At 39.8% G+C, this 22,535-nt stretch overlaps 1 protein-coding gene across 1 annotated transcript; it reads right to left on the bottom strand.

The window, feature by feature from the left end:
- Positions 1–6,968: 6,968 nt before the first annotated feature.
- LOC138914902 (uncharacterized) lies at positions 6,969–12,333 on the bottom strand. The gene is made up of 4 exons (XM_070219603.1): positions 12,244–12,333; positions 11,117–11,605; positions 9,792–9,985; positions 6,969–7,191 (listed from the first exon to the last, which is right to left on the bottom strand). The coding sequence occupies exons 1-4, from the start codon at positions 12,331–12,333 to the stop codon at positions 6,969–6,971; spliced, it is 996 nt and encodes a 331-aa protein (XP_070075704.1).
- Positions 12,334–22,535: the final 10,202 nt, after the last annotated feature.

Genomic DNA, 22,535 nt, shown 5'->3' on the forward strand with positions numbered 1-22,535 from the left:
TACGAGCATAGCGGCAACATCAGTAATACTTCCCGTCATGCGTGGGCATCGCGTAAGGCGCCGTTCGAACTGCAGGACGATATCAGTGCCGTGTTGATTCCTACCGTATCTCCAAAGCTACCAATTATTTCGTCGTTCTGCAGAGATTCCTGGTAGCGCCTCTCGAAATCTTTGGTTGGTGTTGCAGTTGGAGTCGATTGTCAGGACGATAGGGCGATGGTTTCGGTGACGCCCCCCTGTGGGGAATCTGGAGGACGATCTGGCCATTTGAAGTAATCCCGGTTCGCTCAGGGATTTTTCTCCCGTGGCCTTAAATCTGTCCAATGACCCAGTTTTGGGAGAGGCAATGGAATATGGCGATATCGCCATGATGATAGGCAGATTACAATAGTCGCAGCCATATTGTCCCAGAAGCTGGACGCAGCGGGAGTTACTTAAATAAGTGTTTTTGCAAAAAAACAGAAAGAAGTGAGTGTTAGCGTGTTAGGTTTAATAGTGTACTATATTAACAAATAATTGTCTGTAGGGCAACCGGGGTTCCAACACCAAGGACCCCGGAAGATTTATTTCGGAAGATTTATTTTGGAGGTTAATTTTGGGAATCCTCCTCCAACCCATACGCACCCTTACCCGGATCCGAGAGCCTGTCGTGGTGAGGTCCCGGATTTCCACTTACCCTACCTCGATGAACTTGGGCCAGTGGATTCGTACCAGTTTACTTTGGCTTTACCAGACGCCGCCAACGCCGAACTATAAATCCCGGTGAATCCGTTCCGGGATATCAGTCCCACTCGCTTTTGGGGCCATCCGGCGTCAATTTGTGCGGCGGTGAACGGCCACACCATCTCCATCAGCCATCACCGTTCCTCGGGGCGTTCCAAGCTTTTACGGCCGCTGGCCTCCGGCGGAATAGCCCTCGCCCGGGGTATAATATCCCCCTTTATCCAAAACAAAAGTGGCTTAGAATAGTTAATTACATATGTACCATTGTTGACATTAATCTAAATACTTCCCGTGTTCCTTTGTAAATTTATCCGGATTTAGACCCGAAAGCCGTGGTTGGTCCTCGTTGTTGTCTGTAAGAGAGGTCGCGAGTTTTAGTTTTCGGCGAGGAAGTTTTGCAGCGCGAACTTACATATTTGGCCTGTCCCTTCTTTTCCCCAGGAGCTCCTCAGGATTAGGTGACCCGACACACGAATAGTGTCCTTGTTTGCGTCTCGAATTACTGTGAGTTCCACCAATACATGACTGGTGGAACATATTTTCCGCGGCGCCTGTAATCTTTTCCGGGTTAACTTCTCAGCTTTGACCGCGTAAATTAAAAGACGGCGGCCAGCTTTGGTATTTTAGGCTGAAAGAAAGATAAATGAGTTAATGCAAGAACAACAATAATAATGTTAAACTTAAACACTGTACTGACCGCAAATATTAAATTGTAAATGAAGACCGAAATGTGTGAGTGAGTTGGTTGGGTGGGTGTGCTTGGCTAAGCCATCTAAAGCCACCAAAATGTTCAATATTTTCCGTCAATTATATTAATTTGGCTTTGTATACGTTTCGTTTGTTAGTGATAACCGATAGTTTAGGGATGTAAGACCGTGTAGCAATCGATGTTTATGTTGCGAGCTGTGGCATTAGTGGGACTCCGCCCTGAGAAAATACTGAGCTAGCCGCACTGCCAAAGGGAAAATTAGCAGTTCGTAACAATTTCGTTAAATTTCGTGTTAGTCTGACGGGAACATTAAAAGTTAAGATCTTATAAGATTTTGCATAAGAATAGTACCAAGCTTTATTTTACGGTTTTCAAGTGTAGGTAAATTAAGCAATAGTAATCTACTCTGGTAGGAAGGTAGCCTTACGTTTTGATCCCAGTTCAAACTACGAAGGGCAAGAAGAAGAAATTTTTTTTGTACCGACTCAATACGGTCGATGTGCACTTGATATTGTGGACTCCAAACTGAAGAACCATATTCCAAAATAGGATGGACAAGGGAGGAAAATAATAATCTGGTTGTATAAGGGTCATCAAATTCTTTTGGCTAACGCTTTATAAATCCAAGAACACTCATAGCTTTATAGACAGAGGCCATTATGTGGCAATCAAATTTAAGTTTTGGGTCGAGAAGAACACCTAAATCGTTAATTGAATATATACGGTCGAGTGTTGTATTTTTTAGAGAGTAACTAATAAACGTAGGAGTACCCCTATAAAAAGTCATAACGTTGCATTTAAGGCAGTTCAAATTTAATAGGTTGGACTCACACCAACCCTGAAAACAATCAATATCTGACTATAAGTTGAAACCTGATCCTATATCTTTATATGAAAAACAAAGCTTAACATCATCAGCATACATTAGTACACGAGAATTTGTTATGATAGATTTATTACAATAAATGACAATTCAAGTAGTTTGGTGGTGGTCGATCTTCGCTTAACAAAACCATTCTGACACGGTGATATTAGCGAGGAACATAAATGTTGCAAGTGAGAAGTAATAATACGTTCAAATGCTTTAGGAATAACTGATAATTTAGAAATACCTCTATAATTCTGGGCATCTACCTTCGTACCCTTTTTGTGGAGTGGAATAATGAAAGATTCCTTCCAGATAGTTGGAAAAGCTGATGATAAAATAGACAAATGAAAAAGTTTAAGAATCGGTTTACAAATGGTTGAAGCACAAAACTTAAGCACACACCCATCCATCTGGCCCTGTTGTTGCTAAATCTTTTAAGAGAGAACTTTCGGTAATTACAGGGGTAAAAATACAATAAGCCCTAAGGGTAAGGGTAGATAGAATTTGACCAAGCAGCCGAACTATAAGTAGTTTGGAAAAATTCGCCAAATAAATCCGCAGTTTCAGAATCCGACGATGACTCTTTTTAGTTTAAACGTACCGATGAAGGCAATGCCGAAGACTTACGCCTTGCGCCCTATAAAACTTCTTCGGATCATTTGAAAATTCGAATTTATATCGATTTAAATACATAGAATACCAATGACTGTTTAGAACATTAAAATCTGAACGAGCCACCACATATTTCGAAAAATCAGATGGCTTACCAGATTTTTCATTCTTTTTATAAGTATTGGATTGAAGATTTTTAAGTCTTTGGAGCGCATTGTTAAACTAAGGAGGCCTGTTTAGCTTTGGAGGAAGCCTGTCAGGAACGCATTCGTCAAGAAAAGTGTTTAAAACGCTATAAAAAAGTTCAATTGCACTTTCAATGTCCATGCAATTGTACAAATCAGTCCAGTTATATTGCGAAATCATGTAATTTAATTTATTAAAGTCACATTTTCGAAAGCATCTCGTTTTAATTTGAGGAACTAAAGGAGAAAGGGTATCAGTACAGGGAAGGCCAATTGTCAATTCCAATGTTGGATGATATCGGTCTTCAGGTGTTAAAGTTATGTGACAGAACTTCAGAGTCAGATATCTCTGGTTTCAGCCAAGTTTCCGTAAAAGCCAAAATATCTTCAGTAAATGCAGAGGAGTCAGCTTTGGTAGCTTCATATTTAGTACTCTAACATTTTGATAAGCCAAAAATAACCCTATTAGTTTTTGGAAGGCCTGTTATTTTGCACAGTAGAAAGCCGTTTTTTAAGCACGTTGGGAGGCCTGTTATTTGTTCTTGCTTTATTGGAAACAAAATCTTTTATTGCCAAATCATCATTAAGCCAAAAGCTTTCAGAAAGTAGTACATTAAACACATCAGGCGGAGCAAATATTTTAAAAGACGATATCCTACGGGCGTACGAAAATCGAAATTGTTCCACTGCAATGTCCTCGGATGGGAATTTTTCTCGTATACATTCCAAAACATCCTCAGATTTGGTATCCGGGGTAAATCTAGAAAGAAATAATGTGGAAGAACTGAACGTTTCTTACGCCCCCCAGCAGCAGTCTGAACCTCACTCGGCTGAGAGCCAGAAACGGTACCTACTGTACCTATGGGTACGGTCGGCCCCGAATTTGGTCACTCCGCCGACTCTGAAGATTTTTTCCCAACAGGGACACCACCGGACCCAGCGGTATCCATTGGCACAGTTGCTTAGTCAACTAAAATTGCTGCAGTTACCAGGTTCGGATTTGGGGTAGATGCCACAACTCTATTTACTGCCGTTGAGCTGGCTTTTTGGCGTTTGGGCGACTCGCTTATTACTAAATTGAGCACAAACGGAATCAAACCCTTCATTGAGCTTTTTAATAGCTCCCGAAAGATTTAAAAGGTTGTCTCGAGTCTGCCTCATGAAGCTGGTCATCTCACTTACTAATTTCCTGCAGGAATCACATGCCCACATGAGACCGGCACGCTGCTCAAGGAAGTCTCTAATTCTGACATTAAGTCTGCACATTTAACATGCATGATCGTTTCGCAAAACCATCTGAAAATAAAATCTTCATTAGGTGAAGAAGAAAGAATACAATTTGTCATTGAACAGATAAGAGTCATCATAAGAAAATTAAAGAAAATAAAATATAAAAAATACCTCAAGTAAATTTGTCACTGTGATCAAATTTCAAAACCGCAAACACATAAAACACATAAAGTATAAAAGCGCGAGAGAAAAAGCTTCAATCGACTAAGCGTGGCTTGTGGGGCACCAACAACTATAACGCACGAGCAATTTAAATTTAAAAGCAAGCAAGAGAGAGAGAGACAATGAGAATAGCACCCAAAAGTCCATAAGAAGTTTACAGAGGTTCAAAGAGAGTGAAATTACAGTTATAATACAGAGCGGGAGAGAGTGAAGAGAGAAAGCGGGAGAATACAAGAGTTTTTGCAAATGAGGAGAGTGCAAATTACACTAACGAAGCAAAGATATTAAACAAATCTAATGGAAAAGTTAAAATAAACTATTACCACGTATTCCTTAAATGGGGGATCTATTTAAAACATTAACACGATTGTTAGGCTAAACTATGTTGACAAACAAACACAAGACACTTGCAAAAAGATCACGAAATAAAACAAAAACTCAGAGCACAATGGTAAACACAACCGTTCACAAGCGACTTTAAATCGAATATGAATTTCTCATTTGAATTTTCATTTGAATCCTTTATGACAAGGCTCAAGGATGCACAATACTTCTCGCGTTTAGATCTTAAAGGTGCCTATTATCAGCTTGAGTTGGACGAAGCCAGTAGAGAAATTACGACTTTTTCGATACAAACGTCTAGTGTTTGGGGTAAACTCATCTCCAGAATTATTTCAACGTCGCCTCGAACAGCTCCTGATAACTTTTCCTAATGCTATGATTCATATCGATGACGTTGTAAGTTTAAGAGCTTCCGAACAAGAAAACAACGTCTTGCTAAACGAACAAAAATGCGTTTGGAAAACAAACAAACAAAAATTTTTGGGTCAAATACTCTCTGAGAAAGGCATCGAAGTAGATCCCAACAAAATCGACACAATTAAGTCATTTCGAGATCCAAACAACAAGAAAGATACGCAGTTTTCTTGGTCTGGTGACTTACGTGGGCAAATGTATTCCCGATTTAGCAGAGTATACAGAACCTCTAAGAAAATTACTGAAAAAGGACAACATTTAGCTGGGGCGAAACAGAAAAAATCGGGGAACGAAATAATCGTTATTGAAAAATAAAAATCACCAAGAAGGAATTGAGCTACATATATGTACTAAATACCAAAAATGGTTTTCCTACATGTTCTAAAAATTAAATAAACTTTTATTTCAGGATTTTTATGATAAAAATCAAAATAATCACTATTTAAGATTTATATTTTTTTAAATGGTATTTTTATTTTTTCAAATCGCAAATAATTATTATAATCGTTATTTGGGATTTTTATTTACTAAACTGTGAGGAGTCGTAAAACTCCCCACAAATCTCGAGGCAGGAGAGCCCCTAGCAACATCGAAGGCAGCGGGAATGCGGCAGAATCCGAGGGCATCCAGGTCCACCGGTAAATACTGGACCTTGGAGCTAAAGCGGAGAGACCGCGAAATAACGGTACCGCGCTGGACCTTGGACCCAAGCTGCCAGAGCGCAATGAGGTCGAACGGTGAATCCGTGGACTTCGGACCAGCACAAAGTGGATGCACCGTGAACTAACGGGACATCTTGGACCTTGGGCCCGATGCGTGCTGTGTGCAAAGGGAACTAACGGGACACACTTGGACATTGGACCCTAGCGAGCCGTGTGCAGAAAAGAAAGTAACGAGAACACGCCGCTTCCTATAAAAGGACGGTGCAGGCGCAGCTCGTGGCAGTCAGTGGAAGTACGAGCGACAGCCAGTGCAGTAAGCGCCGCAGTTCATGCAGCCAGAGGAGGCACGGGAGCCGGAGTACAGGACAGACAACCAAGATACGCGAGCGTAAGTACAAGTACAACAAATGAACCAGAGTGCGTGGCCGTGAGAGTACCGTAGAAACCGAGTGCTCAACGCCCAGATCAAGATACAAGAGTCAAGACGCTAGGCCAAGGCTGAGACTGCTACGGTGAGATCTGCAGGACACAGAGATTGGAGTGGAGACGAGTGCAGGACAGGAGCAGAGTCGAGAGAAGGACGAGCTACCGGCAGGGTAAGCGCGGATCAAGAGTTTGTGCCAGGAGTCGGGGTTACGGTGGACTGACGATAAGGCTGAATCCTCGGATTTGACCTGTCGGGACATTTGTTTCTCAGGCTAGAGCCAGACCGACCCCAGGGAACACGACGGAACAGGTGATCCCAGGATCATTCTGGTCGGACCCGAAAGGAAGGTTGTACAGACTTTTGAGTCCTACAAGCCGGGTGGAACTGGAGAGACGCCGTTGGAGAACGACGCCGCAGGAGTCCACACGCACCACGAAGGGAGAAGAGAGCAGCGACGCCGTCGAAGGGCGCCGTCGAGAAACGCACGAAGTGAATCTTGAGCCGAGGGAGGAACGTCGCCGACCAGGCAAGCCGCAACAGCCAGCTGACGAAGAATTCCAGCGAAAAGACAAACTTAATAAAGTAGTAGTTCCCACGGCGCCTTGTTGCCTCGTTCCTTGTTGATGGTTGCAATTTGATGCTCCAAATTTCTGATGCGGTTATCAGTGGATGACTTGCTTTTCCTGACTACGTTTATAGTAGAATCCAAGATCGACGTTTGATTCTTAAGCAGCATCATCAACACATCTTCTTTGGATTTCACCTCATTTATAACCTTGGCCATGTCGTCTGCATACCTGGCGTCAAGTACACCAAATAGTGAGTTAGCGATGTTACCTACTACATCGAGGGGTGATCTTTGCTGTCGGGAATGGTTGATCAGATAACTTCCTTCTTGTAGCTCGCCATGTACATGTGCCTGGGTTCCTTAATCCCAGGGTACAATATGTTCATATCGCTCCAATACGGTTTCAAATCATAATACGCAAAAATGGTCCATTCCGAAACTGCCGTTCTTGTAGTGCCGAATCGTTTATAGAATATTCCGGGCTGATTGGCGACTGAGTTACATTTGTTGGCTGTCCCACTGCGAGCGGAAGAATAAGTAGCATTGCTAGTAACGTTGGTAGAACTGGAATTCTTACTTTCTTCCTTTTTGGTGGAAATGTTAGACCGCTTTGTCGATACTTCTTCTTTAAGAAGCGGCGCAAGCCGCGTGATTGGTCGCTGAAATACGCCAGACGCAGTTTTTACGTCTACTACACGTACGTAATTATCTTTGTCAGGATATGTCTTTACTATTTTTCCCATCGGCCAACTCATCACCGGCAGGTTATCTTCTTATATTAATACAAGTAGCCCTTCTTTGACGTTCTGCGACATGGTCTTCCATTTGTTGCGCATTTGAAACTCATGAAGGTATTCCATTGACCACTGCTTCCAGAATGCGTGCTTAAGTCTGGACACTAATTCCCATCTTTTTACCACTGTTTTTTTGGTTGGGGAGAGATTTACATCGGGTCAGAAAATGGCCTGGGGTTTATGCAGACACATTCGTAGGATCGGACGACATGGGTGTAATAGGTCAAGAATTAAGAATTGCTTCGACTTCCACTATTACAGTGTTAAGCTCCTCAAATGTCAAGGATGCGGTGGCTATGACTGATACTAGTAACCGTTTCGCAGATTTTACTGAAGCTTCCCACAGCCCGCCGAACGATGGGGCTCGGGGCGGTATGAACTTAAAATCCACCTGTCTCTGATTGCAATGGTGGATGATCTAAACTTGTGCCTTACCCGTGAAGATCGCTTCTTCTAAGGCCTTTAGTTTATTGTTGCCGCCGACGAAGTTGGTTGCGTTATCGCAGTGGATGGTCTGACACCTTCCGCGTCGACTCAAGAACCGTCGAAGAGTACCTAAGAATGCATCTGTTGTTAGGTCGCTTACCAACTCTAGATGTACTGCCTTCGTAGCGAAACAGCATAAAACTGCAATATACGCCTTGTCTGGTCTCTTTCCACGGAGTTTATGGTGAATCCAAATTGGCCCGCAGTAATCAACACCAAAATTAAAGAATGGTCGAGCTTGTGTTACTCGTTCGACTGGCAGATTGCCCATGATTAGTTTGGGCCGTGCTTTTGTACACTTGACACAACAGTGTATAATGCTTCTCGCCATTGTTTTATCATTGATAATCCAATATTGCTGTCTGGCAATGGCTCTTAACGCCTGCGCACCGCAATGTATGGTCTCTTCATGCATTTCTCGCAACAGCATTCTTACTATTGGATCATTGTAAGGAAGGAAGATTTGATGCTTTGCGTTATACGAAAGTTTAGATTCTTCTAATCTCCCTCCGACTCTGATGAGGCTATCCTTGCCAATCATGGGGGATGGAGAGACGAGAGTGCTCTTTTTGTCCACGGCCTTGTGGGCAACAAGTTGCTTGTACTCACATGCGAAGTCAATTTTCTGAATGGTGCGCAGTATGATAGTACGAGCGTGAGTAAGTTCACCAATGCATAGGGTGGTCGTTCTTGATCTGATTCTTTTGTACCAGAAACGCATCATATATGCCACAATTCTTTGTAGTTTTTGAAAACTATTGCTATGGTTGCAATTATAGAGTTCTTCCCCTGTCTGATCCTGACATGCTGGAAGACTTACTTATTTTGTTCGCCGTTCAAGATCACTTGGACCGATTACGGGCATCTTGATCCATTTGTCACTTGAACCGTGTAGAACAAGTGGTAAATACAGCCAGAGGGTGTGTTCTGATAATTTGCTGGCTGCAATTCATCTTGATAGCACATCTGCTGGATTGTTTGGCAAGGACACGTGTCGCCATTGGGATGGATCTGAGACAGCTTGGATTTTTGCTATACGATTCGAGACGAACGTGTGGTATGCGGCCGACGATGCGTTTATACAGGACAAAACTACAGTTGAGTCAGTCCAGAAGTATGTAGAAGCCCTTTCGATCGGTAATCGCAAATCCTTTCTTACTCTGTGTGTTAGTTCAGCGCCCAATAGCGCAGCACATAATTCAAGGCGGGGCAAAGTTTCTTTCGAGGATGAAGCCATTCGTGACTTGGAGTAAAGAAGTCGTACCAAAATTTGATTGTTTTTGTAGGTAGCTCTTATATACACTGCTGCTTCGTACGCACGCTCTGATGCATCCACGAATGTGTGTACTTCTTGATTAGGAATTTGCATACTGTTCAATGCTTTCAGATCCGATCTATAGTTCTTCCAATCATTTTGAAGCTCTTCAGGGAGCTCATCGTCCCAACTCAGGTTCAGTGCCCAAAGCGTTTGCATAAATACTTTTGCCTTTACTACCACGGGGCCAAATAGTCCAAGTGGGTCAAAAATTTGTGCTGACTCGGAACTTACCCGCGTTTGGTGATGATTGACACCTCGCTTTTCTGGGATCGCCCACACAGTTGATCCCTTTTTGGCATCCATACCAAACCCAACGTCTTGAGACTGTAGTGTGTCAATGTTTCGTCTAGCTTGACGGTTTTGATGGTGTCTACTTCGGGAATGTCTTTTAGAATTTGCCCATTATTGGAGCACCATTTTGGGAGCTTGAAACCGGATGGTAACAATATTTTATTTAATTCCTTTTGAATTTGGACTGCTTCCGCAACGCTGTTTGCTTCAGTTTGCTCTACGTAGAAATCGTGCTTTAAAACAGACGATCCAAGCGGGAATTGATCCTTTGCCTTCTCGGACAAGTAATCTAAGCATTTTGTTGCTAGAAATGGGGCTGACGTTGTACCGTATGTGAAGGTTTTGAGCCGGTAATATTTAAGATCATCTGATGGATTCTTTCTCCAAACGACTAGTTGATGATACTGATCGACAGGGTGTATCCACACCTGCCGATACATTTTATGAGTGCCTTTCCAGACTTCAGGTGACGTTCTTCTTTCCAGAGCCAGAAATCTATTCGTGGCTGTTTTCTGTGTTGCCCCCAGGGCTGAAGACTGTTCAAAAAATGGGAGTTTCACATTAAATTTGTCATCCTTTGCCACTGCCAAGTTTCCTACGAAGTACATTTCGCAATGAGCCTCTATTGGTGATCGATGCCTTTCCTCGGTTTCAAGATTTTCTAGAGTCCAGAATTGTTTCAATAGTGTTTCGACTTCTTCGTCTGTAGCTGCGGCGGCAAAAACCGCCGCTGAATCGTGATCCCAAGAGATCCGTCCGGCAATGATCCACCCAAGTTTTATATATTTTGAAGAACTGGTCCTCCTGCCTTTAGTATAGTCTGGTTTGGCAGGAGCAATGAATAATAGAGCTCTGCTCCGATAAGCATGTCAATCTTTCCTGGCTTATCGAAATTTGGATCGGCTAGAGCTATGTTGCTTGGGATTTGTAGGCTTTCCGAATTTAACTGATGCGCCGGTTGGTCAGCTATTATGTGTGGTAGGACAAAGGCTTCAACTTCTTGAGTGAAGGCGTTATGCATTGATTTTACTTGAACATTTGTTCTTGCTCTACTGGTTTTTGGATTGCCTCCAATGCCCTCGATCCGTAGAGAAGTTCCATGAAGTTTCAGTGATAGTACTGAAGCCATTCGTTTGGAAATCAGATTTATTTATGATCCTGAATCTAGCAGCGCTCTGAAGGTAGCTGACTTGACCATTGCTAGCCTCCACTGATACTTTGACTGTGGCAAGCAAGTTATAATTCTTGTTGCTTGCTGCACCTACAGTAGGTGAATGTTGATTGGGTGATGCACCTGATGTGGTTTCCAGATGCAACAAAGTATGATGTTTCTTGTCGCGCTTAAAACACGGGCGACCTCGGCAATCCTTTGCCTTATGGTCATTGCTGAAGCAGTTGACACACAGTCTTTGTTTTTGTACCCAATTAACTCGTTCGGGTATTGTTTTGCTGCGGAAGTCATCGCATTTATAGAGCCAGTGATTCCTTTTGCAAAATTGACAGCATGGTCCTTTTCCAGTAGTGGCTGATGAGCTTGTTGGACCCCTCTGTTCCTTTCTTGATTGTTGTCCCTTTTTTCCTGTTCCAAGAACTCGGATGCGCTGGTCCAGAAAGCTGAGCAGTGTGTCGAGACCCTGTAACTCTCGGGACCCATCTAACGACTGCTCGTATAGGGCTCTGCTTGCAAGATCCAATTTTTGCTTGATGATGGCAATCAATATTGTATCCCAACTTGATACACCGATGCCCAGTCCCTTTAATGATGCTAGAGACTCGATAGTTGTAATGTACAACTCTTTTAATGACCTTGGTGAAGCTAACTGTGCTTTGATGCAGGAAACGATTGAGAATCGTGTCTGCCACATGTCAGGGATTTTGGTAGGAATAGACTAATATACCCCAGGCGCTGAGGAAATTTTCTTCCTTAAGATCGATGTGTCTTATCAATCTTTCAGCCTCTCCAGTTACGGTGGTTTTTAGGTACCACATTTTTCGTACCATCGGTTAGTATCATGGACTATGCATTTAAATAAATAAAAAAAACTGAGTCCATTTAAGTAAATCCCCATTGAATTTGGGGGTGCTGACTCTGGGCAAATGCATGTCTTCATTGCTAGAGGCGTTTGATTTTGCTCCTAAGATAACTTGAATTTCCTTTTCAAGTTTTAGGAAGGATTTCATGTCTTATCCTCCCTTGCTTGGATCATCGTATTCTTCATGTAGCGAGAAATGGATCTCTTGCGTTTGTTTTTCCCGTACCTGAATACTCTTTCAGAGCGCGCTTAATAGAATTTGATATTGCCTTTTGTCGACGACATGCTGATATTAGTTTCTTTGACTCTATCGTGGGCTGCTGAATGCTTGCAGGGTTACCAGTTGGGTCTGGATTTACCTCGGCTTGGCTTGTTGATTGTTCCATGCCGTCCCGTATGATAGCTCGATATTTGTCGTATGACTCACGACAGTCGTTATAGAACTTCATGTATACCGTAGTTCTATACTTTTGAGGAATCTTGAGATCATTCTTTGTGAATCGACTCCAAGCGTCATCGAGTGTGGTTAGTCTGTTTTCATAATAGATCGGACTTGATTTCCTCTCCGATGAATCTTTCTTGAAGTTGATGATAAATTTTTAGATTTCTTGACTGATATCCTCTTGCAGGTCCAGTGCATCTGTGACTGCTTGCTCATCCATGTCACTCATATTTATTATCTTGTGTTTAAAACTTCCGACCCGTTGGGAGGGTTTTATTTGCTTGTATAGCTGGATACGCTCCTATTCGCAACCGAATTGGTCAAAGAAGCTTTTAACACTTATGAATGATTTGGGTGAATTTGATGACAGAAACTGTGGTGCTGAGTTCTCGTATTCTGAGAATGTTTGATTCTGGTTTCAAAGTGTCGCCTGTTGACAACTTCGAGAATGTGTCCGGGATTGGATGATCTAAATCCGTGTACCGGGATAACAAAAACGACAAAATGTTTATTAGGCTTAGATGCCAGGCATACAGTACATAAACTGCCTTCCTAAGGTCGTCGCAACTAAAACTTGAACCAGTTGGACTAAGGATTGCATATGAGGATCTAAAGACTAGAGCGACAGCCTCTGTTGAATGCAAAATGAGTATAACTTGATTGTAGGAGTCAAAATTGTTACTGATTTTATTGTATAAACTTAACGGTATTTATAGGTAAAAAGTGCATAGGTTAACAGAATAGGTATAAAGCAAAGTGTCGGTTATTATGCATTATTGGCAATGGGAGCAAACCCAGTTACAATTCAGCAGAATAAGCTTGTGCCAATAAGTGGGTCATTGATAATGTTGCTGACGGCTTGACCCGATATATGATACTTCAGAGCGCTGACTTATAACTATTGCTGCGACTGATTTACTAAGTTTACCAAATTGTGACCATTATTTAAAAAATCATGATATACAAAAAATTTAAAAAATATATTTTTTATTTTTTAAATTTCTATTTGTTGTATTATTTTTTAAAAGTTTTTAAAAGTTAAAGCATAAAAAAAGAAAGCATAAACATAATAATTTGAAAAAGTGAAAGCATAAAAAAAGAAAGCATAAACAAAACAAAAACTTTTTAATTTATGATTTATTAAAAAAAAAAGTCAAAAGGCGCCACTGTGCGAAGGTCATACTGGTGAGTCGGCCATGAAAAGACGCCTGAGGTCTATAGTATGGTGGCCTCTGATTGATGCCAGCACCTATGTATAGGAACCCTTTCCCAACCGGTCCATGGATTTGGGTAGCGTCAGATCTGCTAGGTCCTCTACCGAACAACGAATTCATTTTATTCATTGGCTATTACTGCCGCTATATGGAGTTCAAATTTTTGCGCTCCAGTATGTCTGCTATTCTTATTGAAGTAGGCTAATGGGAAATTAGAAAATATGAGCCAATCCTTAGTGAAACTTCTATAAATAGCACTTTTAAACTAGAAAAATTATAAAGAAGAAATCAAAAAGTTTGTACTCATGCACAACGTGACTCTACATGTCACTACTGGTGTTTCCCCCCCAACTCAACTTATGTTCAATAGGGTTATACGAGATAATGTGCCAGGTATAGGTGACATTAATAAAACATTTACAGATTCTGCTGAAAGGGATAAAGATAGATGCAGATAAAAGGACAGGTTCTAAAGAAATCAATATAAATGAAGGGGATAAGGTACTTTTAAAAAAGTTATTCTTTCCAAACAAACTAACTCCCTACTTTGACAATATCAAGTTTGAGGTTATTGAGAAACACAATAACATAATAAAAATCATGGCGGATGGTAGGACCCTTACGAGGAATGTATCACACGTCAAAAAAATACCAATACAAAATACCCCAAGATTTATACTTTTATAACAGGTTCCACCCAACTTGAGATGCAATCCACTCATACCAACCAAACCAGGAGGCAACTGAGCAGCAGTTGGACCAACAGACGGATGAACTATTTTCTTTGGCTAGACAACAATTGAAATTGAATCTCATAAGTAAAGGAGGGATGTGGGAACCGGCAAAGAGCACCAACATATCCGAAGAGATCGGTGACGACGTCAGTGAGAGCATCACGGAGGATGTTGAGATCCATAGCAATTCATTGACAATGAGCAGCCATACGGAGCAGATGTACCGAATGTAAATAAAGTGAATATGTTTAGTTTTGGGAAATAAAGTGTTTAATTTCGGCTACCTACGGGTCAATACACTAGTAATACAAATACAATTTTCGATCTAAGACATGAGTCGTGGATTAAGTCAAAAACCTTGCTATTTCTGCATAAACAACTAGTCAGAAAAGAGCAAAAATACCTACTTGAACAATTGCAATTAGCTTCTTCGGCCAGAACAAACAACATTGTCTGTAAAAGATTAAAACTTGTAATGACTGAAAAGCTCTTTTTTATTCAGGACATTGGCTATTGGAACGACCTCCCAACCAATTAAAATCCATACGAAATTAAGCGCACTTTAAAAAAATTCTTTTAAATTATTCTGTTCAACAAAATGAATGCTTTTTAAATTTACCTCGATGGATGCTATATTGTTGAATTCGTTAAAATTCCCAACTTAAACAGCGTTTTCCGCGTTTTTTCTTTTGAAAACACAGGTCAGCAACACCACTACTATTTTAACCGCAGCTGAATACTTTTATGTTATTTGATTATGTTTTCTAGAATTTATTTCTCCCTTTGAAAGAATCCTAAAATTAAAAGTATGGGGTTTAAAAGATTTAGTGTGTATCTATTAAAAAACTTAAGCATCAAAACTAACCACGAATCCGTTTGCCTCTGAGACCTCCGGAAAGTTGCCCAATTTCAGCATTTTTCGAACTTTGAGGTCCTTGTGCTAAGAATCGTTGTGTCGGGGAACACTTTAACTTGGGAATTCGTAACGAATTCAAAAATATAGCATCCATAGTTGCATAGTGTTATTTGAAGGGCACAAGCTATTTTTAATTTTCCTGTTTTCTTTCCCTATTACTAAAGTATTTGGGCGGTTCTTTTACAAACCGATCACCTTTTATTGGGTCACATTTTTGATTTGCCTGAAACTTTTTTTACTCGTACTATTTGGAAAATTATTAAGCACTTGTATTAGAATTTGACCGAAAAGAAATTATTTTTTTAAGTAAAATTTTTTTAAATTTGCCAAAAATTGTCTAATTTAAAAAAGTACCCTCTTATTAAAAATCTGTATCTCCGGTTATATGAATCCAATTGCCTTCATGTTTTTTGCATTAATTCCTTTAAAATCTCTTCTTTTAAAATAAAATTTCTTAAAATAAACAAGTTATTAATTTCTTAAAAATAAAAACGAATTAAGATTTAAAAAAAATTGTATTATTGCCCCTACAAAAAAAATTGTTTTTATATTTTAATATATGCGCTATTTTGTTAGTTGTAGTGTACGGGGGTGCTGCAGAGCTAATTCTATCTCTATCATTCGATAGTCGGCCATCTAACAGCGGATGGTAAATGCTACTAGAGAGGACCTTTGCACCTTTAAGCTTGGGATACGCACGCTTGCTAGGCTCGGGTCTAGCTCGTCGGATGTCGGGGTTCTTCCTTGCTTGAGATGGTACGATTGCAATTTATTAGTGCGTAAAAATCAAAATAATAATCAGTCCAGACTAAAGGCTAAGCTATCAAAACAATTAATATAATATTGAAGCACTCCGACACGCTGAAAAGCAACTGAGAATCTGATAAATTCCTTTTGGGAATCTAGATGTTATTATTCCGCAAGTCTTTACCCCCCCTTCCATGACAATGTTACTTAGATTCTTTGAATTGTCCCTAGGCCAAGAATAAATTATCTCTACCACATTATTAAGGAAGTGATTGACAGAAGTACTCGACAGACCATGGTTATTATTTATTCAAACTTAATTTTTAAACAAGTCCTATAATTCATTTATAGTTATATTTATCCACATTACTTTCCATTGATTTCATTTATAAAAATTCAAGAAATTCCTAACACAAAAGTTAGGTTCACGTTGGCGTTGAGGAGCTGTTGGTCAAAATTTATAATAAAACCTACATTAAATCACTTATAAAAATACCGCACTCATGCCAATGAGAAAGCTTCTTTCAAAGGCAAATAGATTGATACACGAATTTTACTCCTAGTGAGCGATCATTGATCGCTGAACAATGTCCGGTGGGGAAGCCTTTGGTGGTGGCTAGTCTGACCTTAGTCCACGACCGCGAACTTCGATGCACCTTGCGGCGGCACGATCCGAGTTGGCGCTGGGTGGCACTAGATGTGTTGTTGTTCCCGCGTTGAGTAAGGTGATTTGAATAACATCGGCCTTCAACTGTTGGTGTCCAATTGCCAACATACGTGGGTGGTTGCGTAAGCACGCCGGCCGAGGTTATGTTCTCCACTGGGCAACTTCCACCAAGAATTTGGGCAAATTGGAGCTGAGGCAATTGGGATTGGCTGGCCTAAGACCTTCAGACTGTAACCGGCCTAAAGTAGGATAAGACTCCCTTAGTGGGGTCTACGGGTGTACGTCTGACGTCACGAATTTCTTTGTGGATCCCTTGCACTCACTCTCAAAAATTCAATTAACAATATTAATAACCGCCTGGCTAAATAATTGACCGCAGATCGAGATTATATAATCGTGTAAAGTTAACACATGTTTAAATGTTCGAACGTTTTGCCAAGAGCGTATATCAGAGAATGAATGTAAAAATTGAACCAAAGTGCAGATAAGCCACTGTCGTAGAGCTTTCCGCTGCAGTTCTAAGCAACGGTTTAATCGTATGATTTTTGGGCCGTCGCGAATCTTCTGATCTGCTTATCTCAACTTATTGGTATTGACATTGGTTTTGGTAGAGAGTAAATTTCCTAGGCCTCTGGCGCCGTGAAGTTATATATTACCTATGCGACGGTGGGGTGAATAGTTCTTTATCGTAAAAGCTTAACTGGTCACTACATAGTTACAATCGTTTTTTGTAAATAGTTGGAGCCATTTTAAATTTTTTAAATAATTTTTTTTAACAAGTCCTTGGCGTTGCAGCAATTAGGGCTACTCCCTCACTCTTATTATGTTTTCTCATCGTTTACTAGTCCTTTAACAATTTTTAATGATTAAAAGTTCAGTTTTAAGTTTTTTGACAATATCTGTCAAAAATTACACTTATTTATTTAACCGTTTTTAAATATACTTTTTTAATTTAAAAAAAAAATATATAAAATTAAAAAAAAAAATTTTTTTAAGTGAAACTTTTTAAGCGCGTTATGCATTTTCGGGGACGGAGTAAAACCAATTCATGACCGTCACAAAAATCTTTTTCCCTATTACCGCTGACAAACATTCTCTTTGTACTCTTCTTTTGTACTCTATATATATATTTATATTTCATGTGTATATATGTATTTTCACTTAAATATATATATATTTATGTGTAGAGGAGAGTGGGGCAATTTCGTCAGCATTTTTGCAAACTATTTTTTGTTCATCTTGAGACACGTTATCATATTTCTATTTTTATTGTTGAATGCGGTTAGCACCAAGCTTTAAAATGTGATATTCCCCTTTTTTTTTAATTACCTTAATGATTTATAAAAAATTAAAAAGTAAAACCAATATTCTGGGGCAATCTCGCCACATAGGAGGGTAAAATCGCCACACCACTGGGGCTGCTGCTGGTAGTCTGTTCGTTAGCCAGCTTGTCAAATAAAAAAATATGTATTTAAAATAGGTGCGAATTTACCCTAAGCATAGGGTGGCGAAATTTCCCCATACAGTACTTATTTAGAAAAAATTATTTTTCTTCCGAAATAAGGCGCGTAGTTAAAAATCACTAACGCAGAAATGCACATTATAGCACTGTGTATTATATAAAAAACTGTATCTTATCCCTTTTCAATTGTGGCATACAGAAAAAATTTCGTTGAGAACTAAATGTAGCTTTTGAACTATTAAAACACATTTAATATTACAGCTTAATTATTTTGACCTTCTGTGCAAAAAAAATGCATTGTTTGTGTCATGCCCTCTTGAAGGACTAAAACCAAAAAATTATATATTTTTACGACTTATGGATTCCGAGATATTGCAGGTTGCATAATTGCCCCAGTGACAAAATTGGCCCACTCTCCCCTATAAATTAATATCTTCGGTGACTGGCCCGGCGGCGGTGCCGCTCCTGGACGGGCCAGTGGTAGACGGGGCACCGGCGGGGTGCTGGTTGTAAGTAAGGGTTATAGCTGTCTGCTAGACAACTATGATCGCTGATGTGCTGGACGAAGAGTAACCACTGCGTGGCTGTCGTTCAGGTGGTTGGGAGCTGGCTGCTGGCAACTATAATCGCTGACGTACTGGATGGGGGCAGCCGCTGCGTAACTCTCTTCCGAGTGGTTGGGGGTTGGCTGCTGGCAACTATAATCGCTGACGTACTGGATGGGGGCAGCCGCTGCGTAACTCTCTTTCGAGTGGTTGGGGGTTGGCTGCTGGGCAACTATGGCCACCGATGAGTCAACTGAAGATTATGGTGAGGGGATGACTGTCCCCCTATGCCCCTGGCCTTGAGCTCAGTGGACGAATGTAAATAAGTTTGACGGCGATGCCGGAGTAAAGTTAACGAGCAGCGTGCTCTTTATTTAAGACATGAAACATAAAGACAAAACTTAGAGCTAACAAAAGCTCACAGCGGCCACGCAAATATGCAGTGTCTGCCGCTGTGCACGAGCTTCCGGCCCATTGCTAGGTCAGCAATTTCGGCCGGAGCTTATTTTCGAAGTAACTGCGGTCAACGATCTTGATCGGGTTGACCACAGTTAACTTATATATGTATTTGCACCATGTGCGAGCGGGATCAGAGCGAAGAGATATAAATATATATATTGTAACGAAGTTCTCTGGCCGGGGTGAGTCTCAGTCGTGCCAGAGATCCTTACAAGAAATTTGTAATCTATGCTTGTTTTTAAAAGGAAATTGTACGCGAGGGTTCTTGGATCGGGTAAGTCGCGATTGCTGGGACCGCGGCGCACAAAATGGCAGGTTTTGCGTGGCTAGCCAGAGGAGAAGGGGGGAGGGGAAACACGTGGGGTGCTCCCGCGTGCTTGTGCGACTCCTGATTTTTATTTTCTTATCCTGTTTTATTTCCCTGCTGCTGCACCGAGTTCTTAGTATCTAAGGCACGCGCGTTGATTCACAAGTTATTATTTTTACCCAGTTGCGGAGCACACGTCTGCTTCCTTCAGCGGTCAGGAACCAATAGAGCGACTGATTTCGATTGATCCTGGACATCAACTCGTTTTGGGTTGCCACCCGTCGAAATATCGAGCAATGTCGGTCATCGACTCATAGTTTCGTTGCCACTCGTCGAAATATCGAGCGGGGCTGGCCATCGATAGTCAATCTGGCCACCTGGCGGTTTGATCGCGTAGCGATCTGGCGAAGTTATGCGATCTGGCAACGTGTCAAACTGGCAGCGTGTTGATCAGGTAACGCCGTTTAAATGGCAACGTTGTTTAATTTAATATAACAAAATACTGCATGGGGTCTTACAGATAAACTTAAACAATAAGGTAGGAAAGTTAATGATCAACAATAAAAATGTGTGCCTCGTGAAACGATGCGTCACAATATGGGCGGTTCTTTTACAAACCAAACGGATTTGACCGAAACTTTTTTTACGTGTACTATTCGGAAAATTAGTGTATCAAGATTTGGCCGAAAAAAATTTTTTTTTTGAATTCTTTTAGTTTGTTAAAAAACGTGAATTTTGAAAAAGTACCCTCCCATTGAAAATCTGAATCTCAGGTTGTAGTAATCCCATTGACTTCGTGTCTTTTGCATTAATTCCTCTAAACCTCTTCTTAAAAAACAATTTGTTAATATCTTAAAAATAAAAACAAATTAAGATTAAAAAAATATTTTTAACGGGTTCCCCACAAAAAATTTTTTTTAAAATTTAACATATGCGTCATATTGGCTGCGTTCAGCAGAACAACATGATCACTGATCACTGATGGATTTCTTACGATAGTTCTGCTGAACGCACATGATCACTGATCATGATGCAAGAATTTTGCATCAGTGATCAGGTAGCGTAAAAAAAGAACGGTACCTTTTCTTGATACATGATACATGACTTCTGGCATGAATCGATAGTCGAAATATCGAAACTTATTAACAAAATAATTTAAAAAAACCATAAATTCGGTGGAATTCTTTATAATTTTTTAGCCATTTTTGATTTTTATGTATCCACGATAGCTGTGAGCAGTGCTGCAGTAGCGGGGGCGGGAAAAATATATATTTTCAATTTGCGCGCGCAATATTTGTTATATATTTTACTTTTACGTCGTCGAAATGTATCATGAGCGTTCAGCAGAACAAACTTGATTACTGATTACTGATCCATCAGTGATCAGTGATCATGTTGTTCTGCTGAAGCCATTGTTAGTTTCAATCGGTTTTTGTCAAAAAGGTGGAGCCATGTTTAGTTTTTAAAATATCGAATTTGTTTTAACAAGGCCTCGGCTTTTTTCTATGAATAAACGTCGCAGCATGTAGGTGTACTCTCTCACTCTTATCGGATCCTTATGGAATTCATGTTTTCTCATCGTTTACTAGTCCTTTAACAATTTTTAATGATTAAAAGTTATCTTTTAAGTGTTTCGACAATTTCTGAATGTCAAAAAGTAAAAAGTCATTTTTATACCTTTGCAGAGAGTATTATGATTTCAGTCAGAAGTTTGCAACGCAGTGAAGGAGACGTTTCCGACCCCATGAGGTATATATTCTTGATCAGCATCACTAGACGAGTCGATCTAGCCATGTCCGTCTGTCCGTCTGTTTCTACGCAAACTAGTCTCTCAGGTTTTGAGCTATCGGGATGAAACTTTCCTAAAAGTCTTCTATTTATTGCAGGTAGTATATATGTCGGAACTTATAGCTCCCATAGGAAGGAAACGTTAAAAAAATTCTAGCTTCGGTGTTTTTTCAAATATTACCTTCTACTCTTGGGAATATTATTTTTTATATCTTTCTGAATTTCGAATTAAATATTTAAAAAATCGGATCACTATATCATATAGCTGCCATAGAAACGGCCGAAAAATTAAATGGAAATTATTAGGAAAAAAATTATATCTTTGTTGATTTATTACATTAAATATTTCCGAATTTCGATTTTAATTTTAAAAAGATCGAACTACTATAACACATGGCTGCCATAGAAACGATCGAAAAATTAATGTGAAATAATAGAAAATTTAACATTTTGGCGATTTATAAATTAATAGAATGATCTGCAAGGGTATATAAGCTTTGGCTTGCCGAAGCTAGCTTCCTTTCTTGTTTAATCTATTAAAAACTTACAATTTTTTATTTAACTGTACATTTTATAGACAACAATTTACAATTTTTTTTTTTTATTATTTTTTTGTATTATGTAATTTATAAAACATTTTAAAATATTTGTTTTTTAAATTTTTTAAAAAAAATTATTAAATTTTATCATTTTTTATTTTTATTAAATAAATTATAAAATTAACAAAATGACGCAATTGTTAATCGCAATTAAATTCTAATTGGTTTTTATTTTTAAGAAATTAACAACTCATTTATAATTAATTTTTTTTTTAAAGATCAGGTTTTTGAGGAGTTAATGCAAAAGACACGAAGTCAATCGGATTATTACAACCTCAGATTCAGATTTTCAATGAGAGGGTACTTTTTCACGTTTTTTGGCAAACTAAAAAAAATTCTAAAAAAAAAAATTTTGGCCAAATCCTGATACACGTGTTTTAATAATTTTCCGAATAGTACACGTAAAAGAAGTTTCAGGCAAATCAAAAATGTGACCCAAGAAAAGGTGTTCGGTTTGTAAAAGAACCACCCATATATATAAAGAGCATTTCGACTTTACTGACTAAAATTAAAATACCATTTAACGGGATTCGGAGGCCAAGTTCAAGCTTCTTTTTTTCAGAGGTGGTACACATGCATTCGTTCCATAGGACTATGTAAAAAGAACATTAGAAATCGGTATAGAAAACCCGTGGCGTGCAAGTGAGTTTTGTTTTTGATAAAAAAAAAAAATAAAAAATTAGTACTGTGGTGGGATTATGGTGGGAAAGTCATGGTGTGGGGGTCAGTTGAAGCCTCGGGAGTAGGAAATTTGGTCTTCGTCGAGGGCAT

The sequence above is a fragment of the Drosophila takahashii genome, chromosome 2L (assembly GCF_030179915.1).
Source record: "Drosophila takahashii strain IR98-3 E-12201 chromosome 2L, DtakHiC1v2, whole genome shotgun sequence".
Taxonomy (NCBI): Eukaryota; Metazoa; Arthropoda; class Insecta; order Diptera; family Drosophilidae; genus Drosophila; species Drosophila takahashii.